Source organism: Hemibagrus wyckioides, linkage group LG17, assembly GCF_019097595.1.
Source record: "Hemibagrus wyckioides isolate EC202008001 linkage group LG17, SWU_Hwy_1.0, whole genome shotgun sequence".
Classification (NCBI taxonomy): Eukaryota; Metazoa; Chordata; class Actinopteri; order Siluriformes; family Bagridae; genus Hemibagrus; species Hemibagrus wyckioides.
The window spans coordinates 17815705-17828204 of NC_080726.1; the positions used below are offsets into that span (position 1 = coordinate 17815705).

General features: G+C 43.8%; 1 protein-coding gene across 2 annotated transcripts in view; it reads right to left on the reverse strand.

The window, feature by feature from the left end:
- Positions 1-5461: 5461 nt before the first annotated feature.
- The window catches only part of atg16l1 (ATG16 autophagy related 16-like 1 (S. cerevisiae)), a 19976-nt gene continuing 12937 nt past the window's right edge, over positions 5462-12500 (reverse strand). For both annotated transcript variants that reach the window (XM_058413891.1, XM_058413890.1), the window contains exons 16-19: positions 7726-7875; positions 7568-7615; positions 7167-7268; positions 5462-7012 (exon numbers count right to left, since the gene is read on the reverse strand). In XM_058413891.1, the coding sequence (XP_058269874.1) occupies positions 6919-7012; positions 7167-7268; positions 7568-7615; positions 7726-7875 (394 nt within the window). In that variant the 3' untranslated portion in view covers positions 5462-6918. The remainder of the gene's footprint in view (positions 7013-7166; positions 7269-7567; positions 7616-7725; positions 7876-12500) is intronic.

The window sequence follows — 12500 nt, forward strand, 5'->3', positions numbered from 1 at the left end:
GGACATTATCTTTCCTTTAAATACCAATATACATATGTAAATATTAGGGCTGGGCAACGATTAAAATTTTTAATCGCGATTAATCGCATGATTGTCATGAGTTAATGCGCGTTAACGCTCTCGCTCTCTCGCTCTCTCTCTCTCTGTGTGTTCCCTGCCTTTCTCCATGTTTGTTTGTCCACCCGGTATATTTCTTTTCCGCTTCCTTTCAGCCCCGCGGCAGTCTTACGCTTATCCCAATAATTTACAAAATAATAAAAACTGCCTTAACGCGCGATAAAATAATTGTCGTTGTTAATTAATTAATGAGTTAACGCAATAATAACATGTTAACTTGCCTAGCCCTACTAAATATATGCAAATATGAGTTGAATATGAATATATGTTAACGTATATGTTTTGCTTAATAAAGAATGAAACATTGTTCTTTTTAATCAATTTATAGCTTTATTTAATGTTAGGGAAGTTCAAGAAATTAATATTACAATTTTAAAAATTATTAAATAAATAAATTAAAATGGAAAAATATATATAATGCTACATGAAAAAATAAGAATTTAAACAGATTTAAGTCATTAATTAAATTGAGCTAACAATGAAATAATAATAATAATAATAATAATAATAATAATAATAATAACAACAATAATAATAACAATAATAATAATAACAAACAATATCGTTATTAAAGTTATTAAAGACTCACCTGCGTACGTGTGTGACAGTGAGACACTGGGTACGTGGGTCAGATAGGTTTGTGTTTAGGCAGGTGTGGGTGTTGTGTGTGGCTGTATTTATAATGTGTGTGTGAGAAAAGCTCCGCCTTTAAATCGCTCTTATTAGACTGGAGCAGTTTGTTGGAGTCAGCAGGATTCCCTCTCCACACACACACACACACACACACAGGTGATCAATAATGATTGATGAAGTATTAATGCATCAATCTGATCCAAACAGTCTGAATCATCTCACTCTTAAACATTTGCACCGTAAGGAGTATGCAATATCAGTATTCAAGTATGCACTACTATATACGCTACATAAGTGTAGTGTTATAAAATGAACACGGTGTACACTACGCAGGAAGGCAGACATGTCGTCTCGAAGCATCCAGACATCTGTGTATAAACTCATGTTGTCGAAGTCAGCAATCTGGGCGCTCATCTGAGCACGGATTACACACACGGTTATCTCTTCCACACACAGGAGGATCAGCATAATCGCACACACACGTGTATGAAGTGTGTGATCACACATCAGTGGAGTCTATGATATATCACTGCACTGCATTTCGCCAACAACAATCCATATATAATCTGGGGATGAGTGAGCGGGCACTATGAATAGATTCTCATGCCGTAGGGATTATCCAACATACTCAAAAAGCACAAGAATCTTTCTGAAGACGTTCTCTGTCCACTCCAGTGTTTGACTCAAAAAGCACAAGAATCTTTCTGAAGACGTTCTCTGTCCACTCCAGTGTTTGACTCAAAAAGCACAAGAATCTTTCTGAAGACATTCTCTGTCCACTCCAGCATCTGTCTTGGTCAGGAAGAAAGTGTATTTAGGTTCTGCGTCGATGATTGACCTCAAGACAACTATGACCTGATTAGAAGGCGGCACAGGTTCTGAAACCTGGTCCTGAAGTAACCCCTTGCCTCCATATGCGTCTGATTCATCTAAGGGAAAAGATTCTAATGTACAGATGTAATGTAATGTAATGTACAGTACAGAGGGTTCTCCAGGACCAGGGTAGGGAACCATCTGGAATAAAGAATCATCTTTTGTGTTATTAGCAGGTGTGTTAATTAGCACCTGGTTATATACCAGATCTTTCTAAGTTGGCGTTTCAGACATATGGATTAAAGAAAACCTACCTATATGATCTAAAGAACAGAATCATGGGCGGGGTCTTGCTCAACAGTAGTAGCTAACAAGCTAATAAATTCAAATTCAATTTTTATTTGTCACATACGAAATCATACACAGTACAACATGTAGTGAAATGCTTTTTACGACTGTCCTACATTTGAAGAAAGAATTTAAAGTGTGTGGACAAAAAAAATATAGGGATATAGGAAATAAAAAATATATATATAGAAAAATAGGAAGAATAAAAACTATCACAGTAGAAATGAAAGACATGATAAATTATGAAAAACACCAATAGTTATGTAAAGCCAATTGTGTATCGGATATACATATACAAATATACACTGTATTGCCAAAAGTATTCGCTCACCCATCCAAATAATCAGAATCAGGTGTTCCAATCACTTCCATGGCCACAGGTGTATAAAATCAAGCACCTAGGCATGCAGACTGTTTTTACAAACATTTGTGAAAGAATGGGTCGCTCTCAGGAGCTCAGTGAATTCCAGCGTGGAACTGTGATAGGATGCCACCTGTGCAACAAATCCAGTCGTGAAATTTCCTCGCTCCTAAATATTCCACAGTCAACTGTCAGCTGTATTATAAGAACGTGGAAGTGTTTGGGAACGACAGCAACTCAGCCACGAAGTGGTAGGCCACGTAAACTGACGGAGCGGGGTCAGCGGATGCTGAGGCGCATAGTGCGAAGAGGTCGCCGACTTTCTGCAGAGTCAATCGCTACAGACCTCCAAACTTCATGTGGCCTTCAGATGAGCTCAAGAACAGTGCGCAGAGAGCTTCATGGAATGGGTTTCCATGGCCGAGCAGCTGCATCCAAGCCATACATCACCAAGTGCAATGCAAAGCGTCGGATGCAGTGGTGTAAAGCACGCCGCCACTGGACTCTAGAGCAGTGGAGACGCGTTCTCTGGAGTGACGAATCGCGCTTCTCCATCTGGCAATCTGATGGACGAGTCTGGGTTTGGCGGTTGCCAGGAGAACGGTACTTGTCTGACTGCATTGTGCCAAGTGTAAAGTTTGGTGGAGGGGGGATTATGGTGTGGGGTTGTTTTTCAGGAGCTGGGCTTGGCCCCTTAGTTCCAGTGAAAGGAACTCTGAATGCTTCAGCATACCAAGACATTTTGGACAATTCCATGCTCCCAACTTTGTGGGAACAGTTTGGAGCTGGCCCCTTCCTCTTCCAACATGACTGTGCACCAGTGACCAAAGCAAGGTCCATAAAGACATGGATGACAGAGTCTGGTGTGGATGAACTTGACTGGCCTGCACAGAGTCCTGACCTCAACCCCATAGAAAACCTTTGGGATGAATTAGAGCGGAGACTGAGAGCCAGGCCTTCTCGTCCAACATCAGTGTGTGACCTCACAAATGCGCTTCTGGAAGAATGGTCAAAAATTCCCATAAACACACTCCTAAACCTTGTGGACAGCCTTCCCAGAAGAGTTGAAGCTGTTATAGCTGCAAAGGGTGGACCGACGTCATATTGAACCCTATGGATTAGGAATGGGATGTCACTTAAGTTCATATGCGAGTCAAGGCAGGTGAGCGAATACTTTTGGCAATATAGTGTATGTGTATATAAAAATATATTAAATATGTATATAAAAATAAAAATAAAAGTATGTATATAATATAAACATAAATAATAAATAATAATAATATACAAAATATTATATATATAATATAATAATATTATAATATATATACTATAATTTGATAATGTAATATAATATAATATTTATAAAAATATATAAATAATATGTATAAACATCTATAATATATAGTATATAGTATATACATGTATGTAGATAAAAAAAATATAAATATAAATGTAATGACAATAAATAATACGGTATGTGCAATGTGCATACATAAGATAAATATATATATATAAGGGAAAATATAAATGTCCAATTTTAACAGGAATAACGATAAGGAATATCTATTGTACAAATACCAATTGTAACAGTAAAGTGTCGGTGCAGTATGCACACAAAGATGTCCAGTGGGTGTGGTTATTGTGTGTGCAGAGTAGTGCAGGGTATACAAGTAGTGCAATTATTGTGTGTGCACCAGTCAGCTGAGGTAGAATGTAATGTTCATGTGTGTGGGTAAGTCCAGAAGGTCCAGGTTCTAGGTGTTCTGGTTAAGGGCCCGAATGGCCTGCGGGAAGAAGCTTCTCCTCATTCTCGCTGTGTTCGCCTTCAAGGAGCAGAAACGTTTCCCTGACCGCAACAAAGAGAGTCCATTGTTGGGATGGCTGAGGTCCTTCATAATCTTCCTGGCCTTGGTCCAGCACCGCTTGCTGTATATAGTGTCCAGGTCAGGAAGCTTGGTGCGGATGGTATGCTCAGCTGATTGCACCACCCTCTGGAGAGCTTGCCTGTCCTGTTTGGTGCTGTTTCCAAACCAGGCTGTGATACTTCCTGTCAGGATGCTGCAGGTGTTGAATGTCTTTAGCACCTTTGAGGACAGTTTAAAGTCCTTTAGGCATCTAAGATGATAAAGACACTGCCGGGCCTTCTTCACCAGGGTGTTAACGTGAGAGGACCATGTCAGGTCCTGCGTGATGTAAACATCTAGGTACCGGAAACTGTCCACTCTCTCCACTGGGGTCCCGTTGATAGTGAGGGGCTGGTAATTCCTGCTTGGTGCTGAAGTCCAGTATCAGCTCCTTAGTCTTGCTGATGTCCAGGAGGAGATTGTTGACCTGGCACCATAACTCCAGGTTTCTAACCTCCTCCAGGTAGACCGTCTCGTAGTTGTTGTAGATCAGGCCCACCACCACAGTATCGTCCGCAAACTTAACGATATTGGTGTAGCTGGAAGTGGCCACACAGTCAAAGGTGTACAGTGAGAACAGCACGGGGCTCAGAACACAACCCTGGGGGGCTCCAGTGCTGAGGGTGAGTGAGGGTGAGACATGGTTGCCCAACCATACTGCCTGTGGTCTGTCTTGCAGAAAGTTGGAGATCCATCGACACAAGGATGGGCTAAGGCCCAGGATCTCCAACTTAGTGGTGAGTATGGAGGGAATTATGGTGTTAAACACTGAACTGTAGTCAACAAACAGCATTTTGGCATAATTCCCCTTCCTGCTGTCCAGGTGGCTCAGGGCTGTGTGATGGAGGTGTGCAATGGTGTCCTCAGTAGATCGGTTGGGATGGTACACGAACTGTAGCGGGTCCAGGGTGTCAGGTAGGGATTAGCACTTCAACACTACTGAGGTAAGGGCCACTGGGCGGTAGTCGCTCAGGTAGGTGGGCTGGGGTTTCTTGGGGACATGAAACATGGTCCCTTGATTGATTGGATTTTATTCATATGAAACATCTGAAATGCCGTTGCTCATCATGCAAGAAAGTCATACACAAAACTTCCTCGTCTATCAGAGCAAGTGTGTGTACAGTTCTGAGGCAGATGGACTGTGGTTCCGGTTGTCTGGGGTTCCTTTGAAGTAGTTCTAGTGGTCTAGTGATAGGTCTCTTTCACATCAACCCCAGCATTTACCCACGTTCCCCCACTACAGCCCCAACCACCCATGTTTAACAAATGACAGGAAGCAGATGAGTCATGTTATATATTTCATTGTGTGTAAACATACATTGTCTCATACACAGACATATACATACATAACACAGTTCATTAGCCAATAGGATTTAAGGGTCATCCAGAGCCCCACCCACTACAAAGTGCTAGATTTTAGCCTTGCCCATTTGAATCGAAAAAGCCACCAAGATGCTTTGGCTCAGGGGATGAAATAATACACAGAACAGTGTTCAGGAGGTGTGGACTGTGTGTGTGTGTTTAATTAAGCCCTAATTAAAGTGCACTTCATTTTCAGGTTTCTTCATTATCATTATCAGACTGTTTATGTTAGGCCACACCCACTCCAGCATGTTGAAGCTCTTTGAGCAAGCCACATTTTTCTCTCTCTCTCTCTCTCTGTGCATGTGTGTGTATGTGTTCCACTTACTCCATTACACATAAGGCAAGGTAAAGGAGACGAAAGCACAGCGAATATATAATGAGGTGGATAGTTAGCATGGGCTGTAGGGTTTGGCTCGTTCTTCTGTCAGTCATCTCCTCTACATCATATCCTGCACCGATTCAAAGAGACGTCACATTTTTAACAGATCAGTACAGCTGTGTGTTTGTGTTGGCTGATAATGACACTTTTGTAAACATTTTTAAAGTCTTTTCATTTCATTATAATATACCGAGACAAGAAATTACTACAGTAGGGGCTGTAAGCACCAATATCTAAATTAGTTGAGCTAGTCAACGGAACAGCCTTCGCTAATTTAAAGTGTCACTCGTACAAAGTCACTGACACTAAAAGCAAGCTTAGTGAATTTCGACAGGATTTGAGCTGTCATTTCTGACCGTCTGATTCGTCCTTTGAGGCTATTCTGGGTCATGAGCTAATGCTCATTCTAAATTCAACGAAATCAAAACAGTGTTTTGAAAACAGCACTGCTAATTTTAAGAACTTTTGTGAAGACTTGCTGTGTGGCTCCTGAATGGACAGTTCTCAGAGCCGCTGACCTGATCTACAGGAAAACTATTAAAAAATATTAATAAGTAATGATCATCCTCACACCTCAAAAACACACAGACACAGCCACATACAGACACACACACACACACACACACACACACACAGAGCCACACACACACCTCTCTTATCATCAGAGATGTGTGTGAATGGGTGTTTAGAAAGCAAAGAGGACTACAGATATAAAATAGTTATAATACGCGAGTTGGGGGTTTCTGTACAGATGGCCACGCCTCCCAAACACACTGCGTCATGGGAATTGTTGTACAAGTACAAGGGGGAAAAAAGTGAGGTCCTTTTGTAGGCTGGAGCAGAGCAAGGTGAAGCAGAGGTGATCCAATCAGAGCAGGGCGGGTCAGAAAAAACACAGCAGGCTGGAGCAGACTTGAATCATTCAGATCAAGCCCGGAAGTGAGCCAATCAGAGCAGGCTGGAAGAGAGCCAATCAGAGCTTGGCAGAGCCGGATCAATCACATATCTGACCAGAGTATGGCTTTGCTGCTCTTCTCCACACTGAGCACGTAGGAACCAGATGGAGACCAGGACACCGCATTAATGGAGGAGCTGTGTACACACGTACACACACACACACACACACGCACACACACACACACGGCAGAGAAAGAAAGAGTTCATTTAAATTGAGTACGCTGCTGGAATTCATAATTGTAAGTTTTAAAAGAAAAAGAAACGTGTTTGTGAGTGTATATACACTCACCTGTGTCCTTTGTCTAGGTTTTTCTCCACTTTCCCTGTTAGAACATTCCAAACGTATAGAACACCGTCTGCTGAACCTCCCGCAATGTAACTGCCATCAGGACTACACACACACACACACAGATATTTGCATTTATACTCGTTTACAACGTCCTTCTGAGTCATTAACAATCCACTAGTTAAACACACACACACACTCATCAGTGTGAACATTAAGCTCTTGATGTTTATCTGAATGATTTTGTGTGTTATGCTGCTGCCATATGATTTGGCTAACTGGACAATTACATGAGCAGATGTCAAGGTGTAAAATAAAGTGGTCAGTAATATGCAAATGCAAACTATTGACAAAGCTGGGGAACTACCAGTGATTTGATCTCACATACACACACACACACTCACCTGAAGGTGACTCTAGTGAAGTCTGACCCACACTTGAAGCCCTGTGCACTGTAATTATACACATACACACAGTGTTAGATACACTGCAGTGAACAAAGCCAGAGAGAGAGAGAGAGAGAGAGAGAGAGAGAGAGAGAGAGGAGAGAGAGCGCACATACCTGAAGGTTTGTTTCACAGCATTGCTGCGCAGGTCGATGATTTTGATGAGGTCGTCACGGGAACAGGTGAGCAGCTCAGTGCGATCATGATTCAGGTCCAATGATGTCACCTTACCCAACAACTCCAATTCACACACTGTACTCTCAGCACTACACACACACACACAGAAATGTATCAGTCAGAATGACATTACATACAGAGGTATAGACACAGACACAAAGACAGACAAACAGGGACATCACAATAAAAAACACACAAAGAAAAATACACAGGCATAAAAACACAGACATACAGATGCAAACAAAACATACACAGCGACAAAAAGACACACAGTGTGACACACACAGAGAGACAAAGACAGTAAGAAACACAAGAGACAACAGATACAGGGAAAGAGAGGCAGATAAAAAGAGAAATACTGAGGGAAACACAGAAACAGAGACAGCAGAGATACAGAGATATACACAGGCACACACACAGACACACACACACACACAGAGGTCATGGACAGGAAGACACACAGGGATAACAGAAATACACAGACACTGTGGGAGAGTGAGACCAAGACACACAAAAAATAGACACAAAAGAAAGAAAAAATAGAGACAGAGACAACAGACAGATGCACAGAGAGACACACAGAGAACGAGACTCACACAGAGACAGATGCACAGAGACACACACACACAGAACGACACACACACAGACAGATGCACAGAGACACACACACAGAACGACACACACACAGACAGATGCACAGAGACACACACACAGAACGACACACACACAGAGACAGATGCACAGAGACACACAGAGAACGAGACCCACACAAAGACAGGTGCACAGAGACACACACAGGGAACAAGACATACACAAAGACAGATGCACAGAGACACACACACAGAATGACACACACACAGAGACTGAGACCCACACAAAGACAGATGCACAGAGACACACACAGAAAACAAGACACACGCACAGAGACACACACAGAGAATGACACAGAACGACACACACAGAGACTGAGACACACACAAAGACATGCACAGAGAGACACAAACAGAGAACAAGACAAAGACAGATGCACAGAGACACACACACAGAGAACGAGACCCACACAAAGACAGATGCACAGAGATACACAGAGAACAAGACACACACAAAGACAGATGCACACAGACACACACAGAATGACACACAGAGACTGAGACACAAACAGAGACAGATGCACAGAGACACACAGAACGACACACACAGAGACAGACACACACAAAGACAGATGCACAGAGACACACAAACAGAGAACAAGACAAAGACAGATGCACAGAGACACACACACACACACACAGAACGACACACACAGACAGATGCACAGAGAGACACACACAGAACGAGACCCACACAAAGACAGATGCACAGAGACACACAGAGAACAAGACACAAAGACAGATGCACAGAGACACACACACACAGAACGACACACACACAGAGACAGATGCACAGAGAGACACACACAAAGACAGATGCAGAGACACACACAGAGAACAAGACACAAAGACAGATGCACAGAGAGACACACACAGAACGAGACCCACACAAAGACAGATGCAGAGACACACACAGAACAAGACACAAAGACAGATGCACAGAGACACACACACAGAACGACACACACACACACACAGACAGATGCACAGAGACACACACAGAGACTGAGACCCACACAGAACGAGACCCACACAAAGACAGATGCACAGAGACACACACAGACTGAGACACACAGAGAACAAGACACACAGAACGAGACCCACAAAGACAGATGCACAGAGAGACACACACAGAACAAGACACACACAGAACGAGACCCACAGAACGAGACCCACAGAACGAGACCCACACAAAGACAGATGCACAGAGAACAAGACACACAGAACGAGACCCACACAGACAAAGATGCACAGAGAGACACAGAACGAGACCCACACAAAGACAGATGCACAGAGAGAGACCCACACAAAGACAGATGCACAGAGAACAAGACACACAGAACGAGACCCACACAGACAAAGATGCACAGAGAGACACAGAACGAGACCCACACAAAGACAGATGCACAGAGACACACACAGAGACTGAGACACAGAGAACGAGACCCACACAAAGATGCAGAGAGACACACAGAGAACGAGTCACACAGAGACTGAGACACACAGAAAATGAGACACACACAAAGACAGATGCACAGAGAGACACACACAGAGAACGAGACCCACACAAAGACAGATGCACAGAGAGACACACAGAGAAGAGACAGACACACACACACACACAGAGACAGACAGGACAAAGGCAGTAAGACACAAGGACAACAGAAATACACACAGACCCACACAAAGAGAGACATGCAAAGAGTTCAGAAAGACAAACAGACATAGAAAGAGATGCAGACAGACAGAGAGACCGATGCACACAGACACACAGAGAACGAGACACACACACAGAACACACACACAGAGACAGATGCACAGAGACCCACACAGAGAACGAGACCCACACAAAGACACACACAGAGACTGAGACACAGAGAACAAGACACACACAGAATGAGACCCACACACAGACGCACAGAGACCCACACAGTGCACGAGACACACACAAAGACAGATGCACAGAGAGACACACAGAGAACGAGACACACACACACACACACACACACACACACACACACAGAGACAGACAGGACAAAGGCAGTAAGACACACAAGGACAGAGATACACACAGACCCACACAAAGAAAGACATGCAAAGAGTTCAGAAAGACAAACAGACATAGAAAGAGATGCAGACAGACAGAGAGACCGATGCACACTGAGACACACACAGAGAACGACACACGCACAGAGAACGACACACACACAGAGACAGATGCACAGAGACCCACATAGAGAACGAGACCCACACAAAGACAGAGACCCACACAGAGACACACACAGAGAGACACACAGAGACTGAGACACACAGAGACTGAGACACACAGAGACTGAGACACACAGAGACTGAGACACACACAGACAGATGCAGAGAGACACACAGAGACTGAGACACACACAGAAAACGAGACACATACACAGAGAATGAGACCCACAAAGATGCACAGAGAGACACAGAACGAGTCACACACAGAGACACACAAAAACACAGATGCACAGAGAGACAGAACGAGACAGACTCAAAGATGCACAGAGAGACAGAACAAGACCCACACAGAAAACGAGACACACACACAGAACGAGACATACACAAAGACAGATGCACAGAGAGACACATAGAGAACGAGACCCACACAAAGATTCACAGAGACACACACAGAACGAGTCACACACACAGACTGAGACACACATACAGAACAAGACCCACACACAGACATGCACAGAGAGACACACAGAGAACGAGACCCACACAAAGACTGAGAGACACACAGAACAAGACACAGAACGAGACCCACACAAAGACAGATGCACAGAGAGACACAGAACGAGACCCACACAAAGACAGATGCACAGAGAGACACACAGAGACTGAGACAGAGAACGAGACCCACACAAAGACAGATGCACAGAGAGACACACAGAGAACGAAACACACACAAAGATGCACAGAGAGACACACAGAACGAGACTCACACAGAAAATGAGACCCACACAAAGACAGATGCACAGAGAGACACACAGAGACCCACACAGAGAACGAGACCCACACAGAGACAGATGCACAGAGAGACACACACAGAGACTGAGACACAGAGAACGAGACCCACACGAAGACAGATGCTCAGAGAGACACACAGAGACTGAGACACACACAGAGACTGAGACACACAAAAACACAGATGCACAGAGAGACAGAACAAGACCCCCACAGAAAACGAGACACACACACAGAACGAGACACACACAAAGACAGATGCACAGAGAGACACAGAGAACGAGACCCACACAAAGATTCACAGAGAGACACACAGAGAACGAGACCCACACAAAGATGCACAGAGAGACACACAGAGAACGAGTCACACACAGAGACAGACACACACAGAGAACAAGACCCACACAAAGACAGATGCACAGAGAGAGACACACAGAGAACAAGACCCACATACAGACAGATGCACAGAGACTGAGACACACACAAAGACAGATGCACAGAGAGAGACACAGAGAATGAGACACACAGAATGAGACACACACAGACAGATGCACAGAGACCCACACAGAGAATGAGACACACACACAGACAGATGCACAGAGAGACACACACAGAGAACGAGACACACACAAAGACAGATGCACAGAGACCCACACAGAGAATGAGACACACACACAGACAGATGCACAGAGAGACACACACAGTGAATGAGTCACACAGACAGATGCACAGAGACCCACACAGAAAACGAGACACACACACAGACAGATGCACAGAGAGACACACAGAGACTGAGACACACACAGAAAACGAGACACACTCAAAGACAGATGCACAGAGAGACACACAGAATGAGTCACACACAGAGACACACAAAAACACAGATGCACAGAGAGAGAGAACGAGACCCACACAGAAAACGAGACACACACACAGAACGAGACACAAAGATTCACAGAGAGACACACAGAGAACGAGTCACACAGAGATTGAGACACACACAGAGAACAAGACCCACACACAGACAGATGCACAGAGAGAGACACACACAAAGACAGATGCACAGA